The sequence below is a fragment of the Balaenoptera acutorostrata genome, chromosome 3, assembly GCF_949987535.1.
Source record: "Balaenoptera acutorostrata chromosome 3, mBalAcu1.1, whole genome shotgun sequence".
Lineage (NCBI taxonomy): Eukaryota > Metazoa > Chordata > Mammalia > Artiodactyla > Balaenopteridae > Balaenoptera > Balaenoptera acutorostrata.
In genome coordinates this window covers 83,056,123-83,075,714 of record NC_080066.1, presented here as the reverse complement: position 1 = coordinate 83,075,714, position 19,592 = coordinate 83,056,123, and the positions used below count along the sequence as shown (strand labels likewise).

At 36.1% G+C, this 19,592-nt stretch overlaps 1 protein-coding gene across 1 annotated transcript in view; it reads right to left on the bottom strand.

The window, feature by feature from the left end:
- Nucleotides 1-19,592, bottom strand: part of WDR72 (WD repeat domain 72) — a 202,100-nt gene that overhangs the window by 114,939 nt on the left and 67,569 nt on the right. The window contains exon 14 of the mRNA XM_057544023.1: nt 12,834-13,036. Coding sequence (XP_057400006.1) covers nt 12,834-13,036 — 203 coding nt within the window. The remainder of the gene's footprint in view (nt 1-12,833; nt 13,037-19,592) is intronic.

Sequence of the window (19,592 nt, the reverse complement as noted above, 5' to 3'; positions counted from 1 at the left end):
AGATCACTCCCCTCTGTAAGATCAAGTCACACATAAAAACCCAATTTGGACTTTAAGCAATTGACTGACAAAGTAAATACCCTGGTGGGGGGGGGCATACATTTTCATTGTTTCTGTTACAATTCAAAAAAGGACATATTCTTCACTTTCTTACCGTGTATTTTTCATGTTTCAACTTTAGTAATTTTTAGTCCATGTGTTTATTCAACAAATATTTTCTGAAAATCTGCCTTGTGTCCAACATATGCAGGTGATGAGGATACCATGATAAACTGACAGCATATCACTGCCTGTTTTGAGATTATACTGTTGTGGAAGGTGGGGAAGATAAAAAATGAAATAAAAAGGATGCTGAGACAGAGAATAAGGGGAGGTGGGCTGCTACATACTTTATGGAAAATGACATTGAAGCTTAGACTTCAAGGTGAAGAATCAGAGGGGAAATATTCTGATAGCAGACAAGCAGTAGGGAGAATATGAGTTACTTTAATGAGGCCAAGTAGCTGGAGATTAAATATGTAGCTGGAGGTTATGGCCCCAAATCTACAGTTGACCTTTTCAATATCTTTTTCTTTATAATTGTGGATTTTATCTGAGGATGACTACAACTCAGATGAATAATAGTTGAATATCCATTTCTGAGGCTCTTTTCTTTCCATCCAGGTCATGCTGGTGGAAGTTGAAAGACTAATTCGTAAACTGTACTGTGTGTTCAACAGATTGGAAAGTCACACAGCTGAAGAATATGTTCAATCTCCACCCAAAGATAAGCATCAAAATCAAATTTAAAACTCAGAAGGTATGCTAAGAGTAGATATTGTCCCCAGCTTAGGAGCAACAATAAAAATTACATAAAAATAATACTGATTAACAATTTGAAATTTATTAACATCCTGAAATATTAAAGGAGATATTTTCTAGGTTTTGACTATGCTTCCAGGTGTCCAGCATGTGGAACTCCCTGAAGGAACAGACAGGGTGAAAAGGTCCCAAAGAGAAACAAGAGTTTGATTCAAACTTCAGAAACGATTAGTACCAGGATAGCTAATCAGGGCACTTAAGCAGATGTTGAATGTTACAGAAACAGAAGAAGAGAGTAATAGTCCTAAGACAGCAGTCACCCTGAGTTAGAATGATTCCCATCTATAAGCAGAATTGTAAGATTGCCCCCAGTATTCTCAAAACCTGGCAAAGCATATCTTCTTCCAGTTATCCAACCAAACAGTAATCTAGGTACTGCCATGAAGGGATTGTGCTGATGTAATTAAGGTTCCAAATCAGTTGACTTTAAGATAGGAAGATTATCTGAGTTGTCCTGACTTAATCACATTGAGTTTTTGAAAGCAGAGAGTTTTTTATGGCTGATGGCTGAGGGGGAAGTCAGAGATTCAGAGTACTAGAGTGACTCCCTACATAAGAAGTTCTCCACTGCTGGCTTGAAGATGAAAAGACTGTATGTTAAGGAATGTGTGGCCCCCCTGGCGACAGCCAGCAAGGAAACAGGGACTCCAGTCCTACAACCAGAAGGAAATGAATTCTGCCAATAACCTGAATAAGCTTGGAAGAGGACCCCAGCCTCAGATGATACAGCAACTGCAGCCCACGCCTGGATTTCAGTCACATGAGACCCTGAGCAAAGAACCCTATGTCATGCCAGATTCCTGGCACAGAAGAAATGGTGATATAATAAGTGTAATTTGTTCTAAGCCCTTACATTTGTGGCAATTTGCTACATAGCAACAGAAAACTAAAACACCATCATCTCGAAGGGTTCAGGTAGAAGAAGTCAGAGTGGTCATTAGTGAGACCACTGGTTCCTAAAGAGGCAACCTGGAAGGCAGATGTATACTAAGGAGGGTGATCAGACAGAGAAAAGAAAAATCAGAGCTCCAAGAAAAAGCTAAATCCTATCAACTAATCACAGAAAAGCCAGGGAATTCTGAAATTCTGGGACTATAAAAATATCCAAAACCAACTTTTAGTACACCAGATCCCAAGCTCAGTTGGCAAAGAATCTTCAAGAAGATGGGATGGGGAAGTGAAGAGAGGACAACACAGGAACCCAGCCATGAGAGAAATCTGGCAGGTCAAAGTCTGGCTACAGGATCCATCCACCAGTGGATTCAGCTATACTGACACTGAGAGAGCAGATACAGGAACCAGAAAAGTCTCAGTTCCAGCTCTAAACCCAATTTACTGTGTGATTCAATCAAGACTGGGCTCCAAAATTCTCCTAAGAAAGGAGAGAACAGATAATTTGACCACTTCTGGTTCTAACAGGCTACAATGCTAAAACTAGGAATAAAGGGTCTGATGAACCTGTCTCCCTCCATTACTACTTTTTATGTATACAGATTATTATTTTAGTTCCAGGAGCAAAATAGGAAGTAAGATATTTGCTACCAGAGAGTAAATGTAGAGGGCCAAGTTTTGTATAATGAGACCTCTAGTGGGAGCTGGGAAGAAAGTAGTAAAGGTGAGTACAACTTCATATTTTGTAAGCTTTCATAATAGCTTTCTAAAAACCAGCAAGTCTCAGACAACATGTGAAGACAAAAAAATAAAACCTAAAATTTTCAGTTATATTTGGATGTGCATGAAGTTAAACACGTGTATAAGAAAGGCCCTGCTGCTCACAGCAGCCTCTTATGACCATTTTTTAAAATATCTGATAGGAATAATCATACCTGGACTGAAAGCTTATGCAGGATATTTCAATTTAGGATAAAAAACTGTTTCCAGACTAATATGTGCTTCATAGTATGTAGAAAATTACAAAAAATGTAATTTATGTCATTATTTGTATTTAATGTCATGAATGCCATTTGGGGATGCAGAGAACTGGGTGTGCCTTCAGGATGTCACTATTAGAACACAATTCAGAAAAATGGATGAGAATATTAGCTGGATATATTTTTCAGTAAGTTCATGCTCTTAGTTCCAATGAATAAAGCTAAAGTTTGTTGTTGTTGCTGTTGTTGTTACCATCTTTATTGGAGTATAATTGCTTTACAATGGTGTGTTAGTTTCTGCTGTATAACAAAGTGAATCAGCTATACATATACATATATATCCATATCTCCTCCCTCTTGCATCTCCCTCCCACCCTCCCTATCCCACACCTCTAGGTGGTCACAAAGCACCGAGCTGATCTCCCTGTGCTATGTGGCTGCTTCCCACTAGCTATTTTACATTTGGTAGTGTATATATGTCAATGCCACTCTCTCACTTCATCCCAGCTTACCCTTCCCCCTTATGGACAACCTGGAAGAAATGGAAAAATTCTTAGAAAAGTACAAACTTCCAAGACTGAACCAGGAAGAAATAGAAAATATGAACAGACCAATCACAAGCACAGAAATTGAAACTGTGATTAAAAATCTTCCAACAAACAAAAGCCCAAGACCAGACGGCTTCACAGGTGAATTCTATCAAACATTTAGAGAAGAGCTAACACCCATTCTTCTCAAGCTTTTCCAAAATATAGCAGAGGAAGGAACACTCCCAAACTCATTCTACAAGGCCACCATCACCCTGATACCAAAACCAGACAAAGATGTCACAAAAAAAGAAAACTACAATATCATTGATGAACATAGATTCAAAAATCCTCAACAAAATACTAGCAAACAGAATCCAACAGCACATTAAAAGGATCACACACCACGATCAAGTGGGTTTCATCCCAGGAATGCAAGGATTCTTCAATATACGCAAATCAATCGATGTGATACACCATATTCACAAACTGAAGGATAAAAACCATATGATCATCTCAATACATGCAGAAAAAGCTTTCTACAAAATTCAACACCCATTTATAATGAAAACTCTCCAGAAAGTGGGCATAGAGGGAACCTACCTCAACCATATATGACAAACCCACAGCCAACATCATTCTCAATGGTGAAAAACTGAAACCATTTCCGTTAAGATCAGGAACAAGACAAGGATGTCCACTCTCACTGCTATTATTCAACATAGTTTTGGAAGTTTAGCCACAGCAATCAGAGAAGAAAAAGAAATAAAAGGAATCCAAATCGCAAAAGAAGAAATAAAGCTGTCACTGTTTGCAGATGACATGATACTATACATAGAGAATCCTGAAGATGCTACCAGAAAGCTACTAGAGCTAATCAATGAATTTGGTAAAGTAGCAGGATACAAAATTAATGCACAGAAATCTCTTGCATTCCTATACACTAACGACGAAAAATCTGAAAGAGAAATTAAGGAAACAATCCCACTTATCACTGCAACAAAAAGAATAAAATACCTAGGAATAAACCTTCCTAAGGAGACAAAAGACCTGTATGCAGAAAACTATAAGACACAGGTGAAAGAAATTAGAGACAATACAAAGAGATGGAGAGATATACCATGTTCTTGGACTGGAAGAATCAACATTGTGAAAATGAATATACTACCCAAAGCAATCTACAGATTCAAAGCTAAGGTCATCATACATTTTGTTTTTACCAACATAGGGGAAATATTCCATGAGAAGAGATGCTTTCTTTTCTGAGAATTGCTTCCTGTTACATTTTTGCATTTGCTGCTCTCTTAGGGCCAGTTTCAACATAAGTCATTGGTACAGAAGGAGTGCTCCTGTTGGGATTCCTTTAAAGGGGTCCAGATGGTACTCTCAGTCTATAAGTGACATTACCAGCTTTCAAAAAGAAAGATTTTATTCTCTTTCATTTCTTTCCTGTTATAAGCCACTAACCCTTTTAGGTAACTCAACATCTGAATTTCTATCAACTTCATTTTTTACTCCTCAAAATACCATCCATTGTGGTAGTCATCAAAAATTGGATATAAACAGAAAATATTCCTGATGTCAGACAATGACTTGGTTACCAAGAAAACTCCAAGTGTCTGTAAGGAGTAACATTTACCATCATCTTTTAATCAGAACCAGCAATTTGCTCAATAACAGAACATCTAAATCCACTGGAGTGAATTTGTATCCCAGAAGATTTAGACCTCTTTCAGTAAGTTGAATAGTCCATCTTTAGGTCCTACAAGAAGCTGGCCTTAACAAATTTGAAGAGTCACAGGGTTTTTGTTTTTGTTTTGCTTTTAATTACAACTGAGGGAAAAAAATGTAGGAAAGAAAAAAATGAGGGAGAAACAAAAAGTCTCTAAATGGTTATGGTGGGTAATATGGTAGGTACATTATTACATAATATATACTTTCTAAAATATCCCTATAAAATTATTGTGCAAATGGAGGCAAATTTAAAGACATGCTTTAATAAATTATGCTACTCTGTCCCTAGATTAATCTAAATACAAAATAAAACTGCCTGATATGTTTAACTCTTCTTCATCTTTCTAAGCTAGAATCCTCACCCACAAGTCAATTTATGACTATAATCAGAATATTTAATTCAAGAGAAAAGTTATAATCCTAGATTCCCATGTTTCTTACAGGATTGATTAATATTGTGGGGGTGGGGAAAAGTACTGAGGTAAATCTAGGCTAAATCTAGCGCTAAAGAACAACATAAACATTTATTCAGTGAAAAGATTTACTTTAGAATTAACAGAAGGGATAACATTTTTTGAAACCAACTAAAATAAAAGCACAACAAACCCTTCTTCTTGAAGAAATGAGAACTGCCTATCAGCAATTATAAAAACAATAACACTGACCTTGAATCAGCCTTACAGGTCTTTGTACACAATTATCAGCTTTATGAATTTTCAGTTGCTATCTCAGCCACAAACTCAATAAATGCAGAGTTGGTCAGTAATAGGAAGATGGCTACTTTAACAGCTTTCACTGAAAGAGGCATTTGAGAAAGTACACATTCCACCAGCTTTTCCCATGTTAAAAATGACAGCTTTTTCAAATCCTGCTTAGCACACCTTAGACGAAGGCTTAACGACATCTTAGGTAAACAATAAAAATTCAAAATCAAGTTCAGTCAAAACTAGAAATAATTTAAATAAATTGTATCTGCAATTTAAATAAACTATATTTCCATCAGTCTGTTGAAAGCATTTTACACCAGGAATTTTTTTTAATTAAATATTGGAATTCGAAGTAAACTCTGGAAATTTTTTTTTCATCTTGAGTATATAATTTCACTTCCTCTTCTGTATCTTAAATATAACAGCTAGCGACAGCAGAGAAAGCCAGTGAAAAAAGTCCTTGTGTGTGGTTACTGTAATTAAAAGATTCAATATCTATTACCGCCAGTCAGGTATCATAGCAACCCTGTATTGCTGAAAACGCTAGAAAAATCTTCAAAACCAGCAAGACTCTGCTTTAGGGAAATCTTCAACAACACGGGGGACATTACTGGCTGTCATCATCTGTGGGTGTTGCCATGGGCACAGCCACAAAGAACCCTGCCATCTGTACAAAAAGGTACACACACAGAGAAGATGGGAGGACACAAGATAAACTGATAAGAGAATCAAAAAGAAGAAATAATTGCACTGGCAATATACAATAGGCACACACTTTTGAGTCCATGTTTTACACTAATTCTTTTCTATTGTAGCTGGAGAATCCAAATTCAACTTAACTGTAATTGTGACTAAACATGAACCAGGGGGTGGAAATAATATCCTAAATCTCTGCACTTGTACCATTTATCACAAGTCTTAATTTGAGACTCAAAGTGAATTACATTTAAAATAATACTTAAACTTCCACTTATAAACCCTTGATAGTTGTTTATAAATCTACAGAAGAGAAAAGAACAGGTTACCATGAACAAGAACCCAATATTGATTTTTCGGCAGTGCAGTAAGGCATCTCCATTCTATTTGGCTGCTGTCAAAGCCACTCTTTAACAGCTGGAGTCAAATTGCACTATTTACAGAAAGAGCCCTTGTCAAGTGGACCATAAGTAGCCTAACAATACGCTATTCAAATGGCACTTTGCCACACAAATTGCTGACTTGATGAATAACCTATGTCAATGACTAAGGCTAATATAAAAGTTTCATTTTTATGAGAGGTTTTACATTCACACATTAAGTAAGCTTTCTTTGAAGAACTATTAGGCTATATATTTCAGGCCTTTGGACGGATGCTGAAAATAATTAAAATCTGTTTAAATACATCAAGGGAACTTGACAACATTAATATGGATCTGGTGTTAACTACATTTGTCACACGCGTCAGAACAGTGCCCTTCTGTTTCTGGCACTCCCCACCGGCACGTGCAGCACAAAGCCGGACTCAGACCAGCAGCGCACCATGAAATAGGAGCATTCTCCTTTTGTGCCTCTGATTTACATGGCCAACGAATGTTTAGATACAAGCAAGGCTTTGAAGTCCAGTGAGGAAATTCAGGGTTGCTTCTGTGTGCGAGGCGGACAGCTGGAGTCATTTAATGGTGTGGGGTTCCTACTTTTCACAGTGACTCTGAGACCTCCTGAATTAGTTTTGGAACAAAGCTGTGATATGCTTTTCAGAGTTTTCCTCAACACTGAGGGAACTTTGTATCAAAAATGCTTAATTAAACTCATGCCACAAAGTAAGAAAAGGGATATCCTTCATAAAACAGCTACAAAAAATTGCGTATTACAGAAATTTTTTTGACTTACAGTAGTTAAAATTACCATATAAAATGCTTATGAGAAATGGTTACACTGTCAAAAACTTGCACCACCTCACATGTGTTCAAAAAGCAAATTGACTTCCATATTTCTCTGCTATTGTATATTTCTCTATTCTATCTCACTAGGACAGGTGATAGCATTTAGGCACTAAGTTTTGAGTTGGGATTCACTAAATCAAAATACTTAAAACAAAAATCTTAATCCAATGTTAACAGAGAGAAATTCCTGTATTTTCATGAAGGGCTGGCATGTCTAATAATAAAAATCTGTTTTCTTTTAAAATTATATAAAATTGATGCAAAATATTGTCTACATTAGAAACAATAGGCATATGCTGTTTATTACATTAAAAAGAATACCGAAAATTAACTACTAATCAAAAATGTGAAAATTATCATTCTATATTCAGGATTTATCCCTATATAACACAATTGTTTTCAAATAAATATTGTTTGTGCTTTTTGTAATAATTCAATTTTGATAATAAAATATAGTTTAATGAAAACTGAGTTAATCTGCAACATGCAATATTGCCACAGTGAATCATTATTTCATATTGATACATGTAAATTCGCAGGTGAAATTTTCAAATTGCACAATTAAGAAACTACTCTAGTTCCATTTTGGTTATGTTTCTGTTTCATAAAATGTGAAAGAACTAATGTTGCATTGCAGTAAAGTAATATGTAGTACTGGGATCCGATTTTCTATTGGTGGCCTACCAGTACACCATCTGTGTTTTACAAGAGGTAGCAGGATAAAGCGCTAATAAGATTTGTCAGCAAATGGCACGAAACAGGCATCACTCTAAGGTCAACTAAAGGTTAAAAAACTACAAACATATTTCTAGAAAGCGCAACTGGAACGTAAATAAATGTAAATGCATTATTTATAATCAATTTTATATATTTAGATAATGATGCATGTATAAGTGCTTTATTTAAAGAAAATTTCATTTTAAAAAATCTTGCTTGGCTTAGGAAGCATAATGTGCACATTTGTTTTCCACAAAGGGCAGATTTTCAAACACATCAGTTTCATGAATGCTGTCAGGGAACAGACTTGATACAAGGGCTTTTGGATTACATTCCTCATAGTGCAGAAGAAGTTGGGATAAGCTGTTTTATTAAAAATTTAGATATCTAGGGAGAGGGTAGGTATTGGCTATTTTGCTAGTTCCTCCAAGTACCTCATGATTTCCAAGTCTAGAGAGGACTGACTAGATCAGAAATTGGCAAATAATGGCCAGCGAGTATCAAATGTGGTCCACTGCTTGTTTTTGTAAATAAAATTTTATCAAAACACAACCACACTCATTTGTTTAAGAATGGTCTGTGGTGGCTTCTGTGCTCTAACAGCAGAGCTGAATAGTTACAACAGCAAAAATACAGCCTGCAAAGCCTAAAATATTTACCATCTGGTCCTTTACAAAAAAGTTTGCTTATCCCTGGTCTAGTTCAACATTTGTCCAACATAAATAAAATGCAAACTGCATGTGTAATTTTAAACTACCTAGTAGCCATATTGAAAAACATAAAAAGAAACAGGTGCAATTGGTTTTAATAATATATTTTATTTAAGCCTGTAAATCCAAAACATCATTTTAACATGTGGTGTTAGCCAAATTTCAAGTGCTCCATAGCCATGTATGGTTAATGGCTGCCATATTAAACATGTAACTCTAAAAAAGCAACCAGGGGGAGCTGTTGGGGACCCATTCTACAGAAAATCAGGTTGTTTTTTTAAAAGGCATTTCCAGGACATTACAATGGGTCTAAATTGTGGCAGTTAAAATAATACTGTTTATTTTTTTTACTCATTTTACAGACAAGAAGTGTGGAAAAAGAATTTAAAACCAACCAACAGAATAATAGACAAAAAAGACCTTCCCTCGTTAAAATCTGATGACGTAACGAAGAGTTCTGCCATGTAAAGATGATTTTAGTAAGGTTGTTTATTTTCTACTTTGAAGCTAAATTCGTCCCACTGCAATTTAAACAGTTTTTATCTTGTTTTATCCTCAGCAGAATCTGAGAAAAGCAGTTCCCCATCACTAATATGATATTGTATTGCTTTAAATCCTTTAAGACTCTGGTCCTCTCCTACCCCAAAGATTTTTCTTTGCCTAGCTGCACAAATTCAACTCCTATGGCCTTTCTAATTGGACCCATTTTTTAAATGTTTTATTGTATTTGTTGTTCTCTTTAAAACCTTCTCCTAAATCTATATGCACTCTTCAAATGCAAGAAGGAAAAGTGGACACAGCATCCTAATAAATGCAAAATATTGCCAAACACAAAGAGCTCACCACACAGATATTACATGCTATTCTTCCGTTTAAACAGTTCATGCTACCATTCGAAAATACTTGACTTGTCTCTCACTGAAGTCCATACCAAAAAATTCTGAAACACAGAGTAACCCTACATAGTTCCAAATTTTACAGGCTTATTGTCCCTCATTTTTCCCAGCTCTGAAGTAAGTGTGATTCAATTCCTCTTCTTTAAATCTGCTTTTTTTTAATCTTATGAAAACTAATGAAGCATTTTACTGTATTAACAAAAAGGAGAATGGAGAATTTATAAGCATTCTTGAAATTTTATGCTTATCAAATTCATAAATAAAAGATCAAGATAAAACAATCTTAAAGGCTTAAATCTAAGATGATGAGAAGAAGATATGCAGTACATAATTGGAGAAGATATAACTTAGGAGAAGCACAAATAAAAATAGCTCTACTCAACAGTAAGCTCAATAATAAGAGAAGTAAAGTACATAGAACAAAGGAGGTGATAATCCTGTCTAATTCAGTTCTCCAACTCTGTAGAGAGTAAAAGTTGGAAATTGCAGTCATCTAAGGTAAAGGGCAGCAGCTAGGAAATGAAGTTGGGATCAGCCTAAGAGTAGGAAAACAAGACCCCAGCATTTTATTGCCTTCTGGAGTCAAGAAAGAAACAAAATTATATAAAGAAAATGAAATCTATATATACTATTATCACTACCTAAAGGGTAGCTCTGAGGTCCTGCAAGAAACAGCAGTCAGTTTACCTTCTGGGAATTAAACTAGTAAAATAGGCACTTGATGAATGAGATTTGCTCCTGCAGACCTTAGGCATATGACATGCACGAGTCAAAAGACATATCCAAGTTCTCATCCCCTATTCTAGCATATAATTTCCACTATAAAATACAAATTCTATTGTGAAAGAAAAGCAACAAAGCCACATTAAGATGGGAATGCTTGGCAGTCAGCTGGGCTCACTCACTGGGCTTTATTTACCCCAACCTTAAAATAGGTAATAGAAGTGTGGCTCTGTCTCCCACTTTAGGAGACTAAGACCCTATCACTTTCAACTTCAGTTGTGAATGTTAAAAAAAATTCATCATATTGATATAATTGTCCTTATAAAACATGACTTCCTGAGAATTCCCTGGTGGTCCAGTGGTTAGGACTCCGAGCTTCCACTGCAGGGGGCACAGATTGGAATCTAAGGTCCCACACGCCACACGGCGTAGCCAAAAGAAAAAAACCATGACTTCTTTCAAGTTAAGAACATGAAAAACAGATTTGGAAAAGTCTAAAAACAATTAGACTAAATGAGAAAAGGAAAGAAAGGGGGAAAAAAAGCTGCAGCCTAATCACTGGTTTTAACATCTGCAGGAAAAGCATAAACAAAAGTAGCTGGCCTAAAGAGAGAAATCCAAAATTTAGAAATTTTTCAATGTGTATCAGCCTTGACCAAGGGAGATAGTACCTCGATGGGCTGAAAACATGGACTGCATTAGCTTCTTAGAGCTCAATGAATGAATACCCTGGGGCTCTGACTCCACGCCCATCAAGGAATCCTCTGCTAAAATTCCACCTCCCCGTTCTCCCTCATGCCCTGTAGCTTTGCTAGTGTGAGACTGTGCTGAGCAACGAACTGCCATCATATTTATCATTATAAATTAAAGAATTGTCATTCTAATTTAAATATTCATTTCTTGGGTGTTTTGTTAGTATGACTCAGTTCTCAAAAGGTTGACAAACTCTGGCCTCACTGATAAAATCGAAATCTAGTCTTTAAACCTAAAAAGCTGAGGCTCATATGTTGGTCCCCCCACCTCCACCCCTGCAGCTTTGAGGCAAAGCTTAGCAGCCAATTGGCCTTCCTTAAAAAATGACACATCCTTTTGCCTCTAACTACATACATACACATGAGATAAAATAATGTCTTATTTAAAGTCCTTATTAATGTTACTTTAAGTCTTCATAATATCATTAAAATAACGGAAAATGTTAACAACATATAAATAGAAATCAGCTAAAATTTGACTTAGAAACCCCACTTCTGGAAATATATCCCATTAAATAACACTAAATATTAAAAAAAAAACAAAACTTTAGGTTCATTAGTTGTGTTAGTCCTAAACTGAAGCATAAAAAACAATCCATATATTAAGCCATAGGAAAATAATTCATATCAGTATAGTATATACACAGTATAGAGCATGATGCAGCCATTAAAAAGAAATAGACATTATTATGAAAATATGTTTACATAAAAAAATACTACATTATATATATGCATATAAATGCCACAGTTGCAACCTGAGGAGGGGATAACTTGGAGGTGTAGATGACAGAAGAATGGAAGAATCCCTTAAAGAAAGCAGATTAAATTGCTCTGTCATGTTTAGAACTGAAAAATAATCAAACTCATGCAAATTTCTGTGACACTGGTTAACGTGGCTTGAGAAAATGAATGTAAACTCCATCACTGTGTGTTAACTGAGGCCTGGAATCCTAAAGAGCTAGTGATCCTAGAGATGCTGAGTATACCAAAAGAATTGCCCAAACAACGATCCAGTTTTTCTGATGTTTTTTGGTTTACTTGTAATCAGCATTTTAAAAAGAGGTCAAATACCCACGTGAAAAAAAATCGATCCAGACCACAGAATATAATTTTCCCCCCTTTTCATTGAAAACCATCTAGAATTCAAGGATTAATATAAAACTGGTTCAGTCTTGATAAGCCAGGACCTGTCTTATCAAAAAAAGAATGCTTTAGTCATTCAAAAATAATAATCACTCAAAAAGTTATCCCGATTCAGCCAAGATCGCTTGGTAGGTACGTCTGGTAGATGCGATCATCTCTGAGTTCTTATCTTTGTGCTGATATTTAATGGCCACATATTTATGAAAGCACATTACTTCTTACTCAGGGTTGATAATGTTCTTCGTGAGCAGCAGCTTGATTTGAACTTACCTTACATGAAGACTCCACCTGCAGACCAGGGCAAGGTATTGGCCCAAACTGGTAGGAGCTGGAGGACCTCTGTTCTACACTTTTGTGCTTATGTGTCTCTGAGGCAACTGGAAGTACAGATTCAGGCTTTAGAAGCTGTGAACCATCACAACAATTAAGAATAATCCTTGCTCTTTCTCCCGTTTCATGTCTTTCCAAAGTGCCTGGAAAACAAGATTAGAAATAAAAATTTGTGCAAAATATTTACCCCCAAAGAATGAAAAGAAGAAACCACTTGTAACACAAAATCACAATTCTTTAAGTTATCATGCCTTACTATCTCCTTGCAACCAAAAAACAGCCTGGAGCTTTCTCTAAATTATTCAAATCATCATTTTACAAAGGCTGAAATTATAGACTTGAAAAGCTCATCTTCCTCTTTGTGCTTTTTCATCCACTGAAATCTACAGGGCCTTCAATAGTCGTTAACAGGAAAATCTCATACTTATTATACAGTATGCAAGTGATCAATAACAAACAACTATGGAATATTTTAGTGCTGTCCCCTAGTGTTCCAACTCACAAACAACAGAGAATCCACAGTGCTTTGCTTGGGTTCCCAACCTTAAAATGTTTCTATTGGTAATACAGCATTTAGGTGAATAGGGGAAATAAGAACAGAGATACCCAAGTACCCTCAGCTTCAGGAATGCAGGCCACTCTAGGGTTTTGTTGCTGGTGGCGGTATTGCTGATATTGTTGCTGTTATATATTTTGGCTTTTATTTCTTATTTGATTCGGAGAGAAAAAAATTATTTTGCCCTCTTTGCTGCCATTCTTGCAGTTTCAGAATTTCAAAGTACTGACAAGTTCAATTTACAGTTAAAAGGAACAAGTATAAAATAGAGCAAAAGTATCAGAAAACAATTCACAGAGAGTGTTTTTATAAAATACAATGTTATGACACTCAGTGAAATCTTGATAAATATCAATTAAACATGACCAGTCTCGTCTCAGTTATGAGTTCATTTGTATTATTCATACTGTATTAAATATATACTCTATATCCTACTAAATAAAGCAGCTAAGGAAAATTAACTTGACATAGAATCTAAACACAGAATTTTATTTCTTATTATTCCTTTCCTGCCAATGAAAAAAGAAGCAGTTGTACTATTTGCTAAGAAGGAAAAAGATCATTCTTACTGACAGTATTAAGAAATAAACGATTTAAAGTAATTACAATAAGAAAATAGAAAGAATGCTTCTATACCCCTATGTCTTTAGATAGATTTGAAGATTATGACTATTCAATCCTTACTCATTTCTCCTTCTCTCTTCCATATCTTTCCTTTTCAGCAATAAGCTACCTTTAGTCAGTGCTTTGGATACTGAATCACTAATAGCTACTATGCTAAAATATTGGGGAGAAATTTAGTCTCTGGTCTCTTAACAGTGATATCTTTTCATGATAACATATCTACATTCATAAATTAACATCTTTAACATATAAATCTTATAAATGCTACTTCTCTAAGCTTTCCTTTTCCATCAAGATTGATGTATCTTCAACAAGTAAACTGGGCAACAACATCAAGAAAATCCTCTCTCTTAAGGACGACAATAGAAGAGCTTCTCAAACCAAAGATAACAGTAAGTACTACAGTTATTACTTCTTCCTGAAAATAATTGTATTCCAGAACTTGTGTCTGCAACATCTAAAATTCACTGTCTTTGTGAGGAGTCTCTATGAATATGGTGTCACAATGGGTATTTTCTTCTCATAGGTTTTCTGTGGCTACTCAAACTGTAATACAGAGTAAACAAGAATGACTCGAGCCTGGTCCCCCTGGTGCGACTTAAAATCTAATGGTAATGCAGAGGCAAGAGACACCTGAAAACTAATTTGTTATAATATTTAAAGTAACACATAAGTTATTTCCACTCCAGACTAAAAACCTCCCATTCTCACAAATATTGAGCACTTGTTTTTGTAAGCAATAGTTCCCATATTGACTAATTATTAAATACTTAAAATAATTAGATCATTTTGTTTCAAAGAACTAGTTGAAGCACAAATGTGATAAGGGGGAGTGGTTACAGTGAGTCAGTTTCTTTAAAAGTTACCATAGACAAATAAGTAAATTGCATTTTTTTCTCCAAAAGGCTGCAAAAATTTTATTTGCTTAATTATAATGACATTCTTCAAGGCATATCTACTCTCTTTTTTCCTTTTTTATTGAAGTATAGTTGATGTACAATATTATGTAAGTTACAGATGTACAATATAGTGATTCACAATTTTTAAAGATTATACTCAATTTATAGTTATTATGAAATATTGGCTATAATCCCTGGGTTGTACAATAAATATCTGTAGCTTATTTTATACCTAAGAGTTTGTACCTCTTAATCCCCTACTCCTATACTGCCTCCTCCTCCTTACCTCTCCCCACTGGTAACCACTAGTTTGTTCTCTGTATCTGTGAGTTTGCTTCTTTTTTGTTATATTCACTAGTTTGTTGTATTTTTTAGATTCCACATATAAGTGATATCATACAGTATTTGTCTTTTTTAAAAATTTTTATTTATTTTTTATTTATTATTTATTTTTGGCTGTGTTGGGTCTTCGTTTCTGTGCAAGGGCTTTCTCTAGTTGTGGCAAGCAGGGGCCTCTCTTCATCGCGATGCGCGGGCCTCTCACTATCGCGGCCTCTCTTGTTGCGGAGCACAGGCTCCAGAGGCGCAGGCTCAGTAGTTGTGGCTCACGGGCCTAGTTGCTCCGCGGCATGTGGGATCTTCCCAGACCAGGGCTCGAACCTGTGTCCCCTGCATTGGCAGGCAGATTCTCAACCACTGCGCCACCAGGGAAGCCCCAGTATTTGTCTTTGTCTGACTTATTTCACTTAGCATAATACCCTCCAAGTCCATCTATGTTGTGGCAAATGGCAAAATTTCATTCTTTTTTATGGCTGAGTAGTATTTCATTGTATGTATATACCATACCTTCTTTATCCATTCATCTGTCAATGGACACTTAGGTTGCTTCCATATATTGGCAGTTGTAAATAATGCTGCTATGGACACAGGGGAGCATGTGTCTCTTCAAATTATTGTTTTTGTTTTTCTCAGATATATACCCAGGAGTGGAATTGTTGGATCATATGGTAGTTCTATTTTTAGTTTTTGAGGAACCTCCATACTATTTTCCACAGTGGCTGCACCAAGTTATAGTCCCACCAACAGTGCAGGAGGGTTCCCTTTCCTCCACATCCTTGCCAACATTTCTTATTTGTGTTCTTTTTGATGATAGGCATTCTGACAGGTGTGAGGTGATATCTCATTGTGGTTTTGATTTGCATTTCTCTGATGATTAGCAATGTTGAGTGTCCTTTAATGTGCATAGCCATCTGCATATCCTCTTTGGAAAAATGTCTATTCAGTTCTTCTGCCCATTTTCTAATCCAGTTGTGTTTTTTTTGATGTTGAGTTGTATGAGCTATTTATATATGTTGGATATTAACCCCTTTTCAGTCATATTATTTGTAAATATTTTCTCTCATTCAGTAGGTTTTCTTTTTGTTGTGTTGATGGTTTCCTTTGCTGTAAAAGCTTTTAAGTTTAATTAGGTTGTATTTGTTTATTCTTGCTTTTATTTCCATTGCGTTAGGAGACAGATCCAAAAAAATATTGCTATGATTTATGTCAAAGAGTCCTAGCCACAACAATCAGAGAAGAAAAAGAAATAAAAGGAATCCTAATTAAAAAGGAAGAAGTAAAACTGTCATTATTTACAGATGACATGGTACTATACATAGAAAATTCTAAAGATGCCACCAGAAAACTACTAAAGCTCATCAATGAATTTGGTAAAGTTGTAGGATACAAAATTAATATACAGAAATCTTGCATTTCTATACACTAACAATGAACTATCAGAAAGAGAAATTAAGGAAACAATCCCATTTATCATCACGTCTAAAAGAATAAGATACCCAGGAATAAACGTACCTAAGGAGGTAAAAGACCTGTATTCAGAAAACTATGACACTGATGAAAGAAACTGAAAATGACACAAACATATGGAAAGATATACCTTATTCTTGGATTGGAAGAATATTGTTAAAATGACCATACTCCCCAAGGCAATCTACAGATTCAATGCAATCCCTATCAAAATACCAATGGCATTTTTCACAGAACTAGAACAAATAATTTTAAAATTTGTATGGAAACACAAAAGATCCAAAATAGCCAAAACAATCTTGAGAAACAAGAATAGAGCTGGAGCAATCATGCCCCCTGACTTCAGACTATACTAAAAAGTTAAAGTCATCAAAACTGGCATAAAAATAGACACGTAGATCAATGGAATGGAATAGAGAACCCAGAAATATACCCATGCATTTATAGTCAATTAATCTATGACAAAGGAAGCAAGAATATACAATGGAGAAAAGACAGTCTCTTCAATAAGCAGTGCTGGGAAAACTGGACAGCTACATGTAAAAGAATGAAATTGGAACATTCTCTAACACCATATACAAAAATATACTCAAAATGGATTTAAAGACCTAAATGTAAGACCAGAAACCATAAATTGCATTTTGAAAATAATAAGTTGATTTTCTAATAAGTTCAGCACAACAGCTTTTGTCAAAACCCTGACAGTGGATAGATAGGGATTCCCATGTATGCCAGTTATCAATTTATTGTATCTTAGCTCCAAATTCACCCTTTACTGCCTGCTCTGAAAATGGATATGGGCTTTTAAAATATTTTTCCTTTAACAGCTGGTGCAATGTTAACCTATGTGAATAAAAGGTGCTGGAAGGACCTAGTAGAAGAAAGGGTTTTTCTTCTCAGATCTGGTGTCTTCCCCAGCACCAGGCTCCTGCAGTGCAAGTAAGCTAGCAGCACCCAGCAGACGGCAGCTTCCCTTGGCACACTCTCTGGATGGTTTTGTAACAGAGTGCCTCCAGTAAGGCATCTCCCTGTGAACTGCTTTTCCTCGTCCTCTAGAGGGCATATTTCTGGCAAGTTATACCACACCACAGCAGCTCCACTACCATCCAGTGACCACAGCTATAACCTCTCCAGCAAGGTCAGGATCTTAGTGACCACAGCTATAACCTCCCCAGCAAGGTCAGGATCTTAGCCCTGGGGTTGGGGAGGGCTCTTCCTTGGGCAGCTACCTCAGCTCTAGGGTAATGGCTGCTTCTTAAATCTGCTACTCCTATACTCTTTAGTTTTCTTTAGTTCTTATTAGCCTGTCCCTCCCACTGAAATTCTTTATGCTGGTTACTAATTTTTTAATTTTAAATGATCTCTGTTCAAATTACTATGTCATTTCTCTCTCTTGATTATATCCTGATTAATATTAATATGTCACAATAAATCACTTCTGATGCAGAATGTTCCTTTAAATATATTCCTGAAATTATGGAATTTACATAACTTCAGAGATATACTTAAATTGTTAGAGAGGGTCAATAGCAAGAACAGTATTCCTAATGTAAATAGTAACCTAGGCGGCAGGGCAGACCCCAAGGAGGTCCAACACAGGATGCCTTTTTCAACTCTAATAAGCTGCCTTTGGCAAGAGGCAGAATAGTCACTACTGCCTGATATTAAAGAATACCAGAAACTGAAGGCTTACAAAACTGCTTAATTCAACTTCTAATTTCAGGGGATCTTTTCCTTTCCAAAGTGAACTCAATGATAATTAGGTTTTTTTTTTTTTTCTTTTGCACTGTACTACATCAAGAATATGATTGAACTCACACCTACTCTTCATTTGGATCAATCTGAACATGATAAGGAAATATGCAGAGACATATGTGAGTTAAATATTATTGAAAGTGACAATACCATTTCCTACCTCATAGTAGATGTTGTGCAAACAATACCATAAAATCTACCCCAAGTAAAATATTCATTGTATAAAATATCATAAAAAAATCATAAATATCTTGCATTTTTTATATGAGGTTTTATACAATTTGTTTTAATCCTAACTATACAATAGTACATTAAAGAATGGAAACAACCATAAGAGAGCTTAGAACAATTAACATGCTATGGGAAAATGAAGGAAAGATGTCACTGGCAAGTATTCCAAGCAGTTTTCATGGATCCAAAATTACGTATTCCTCAAAAAGCCAGTGCACAGAAACATAAGAAGAAGCCAAGATCCTCTTTGCAGAGCCTAGGTCCATATTGACAATATTTCCATTTGTATATCCTGCTTTCATCACTAATTCAAGCACCCCACAGCATCCCTAATCACATTTTCTTTTTTTACACCAGAACTTTCTCTATGGCTCCCTTTGGAACCATGTGCCTAGCTGTGGTCCTCTCTATCACCAAGGCTGACAGCCCTGAGACATCACTGCATGGTGGGTAAGAGCAGACTCAGCACCAGCCTGCCTTGCACTTGAATCTTGGTTTTACCCTTACCTGTTGTGTGGTCTTGGGGAAGTCATTTGATTTCTGTGCCTCAGTTTCCTCATCTGTGCAATGGTGATATTGATCCTTCTTACCTCACAGGGTTACTATGAGAATTAGATTGAGTAGATATGTAAAACGTCTTAGAATAGGTTCTGGCACACAGTGGGTGCTGGGCCATATGACAGTCCTTCTCTGACGTCAGTGGGTTCTCAGCCCCTCGTGAGCAGTTTAGCTCTGTGGCTCTGGGATCTGCCTGACACCAGGCCTGAGCTCACTGAGCATAAGATCAGTGTGGTCCCCCTGCCTCCTACCTGAGACTCGAAACTCCTC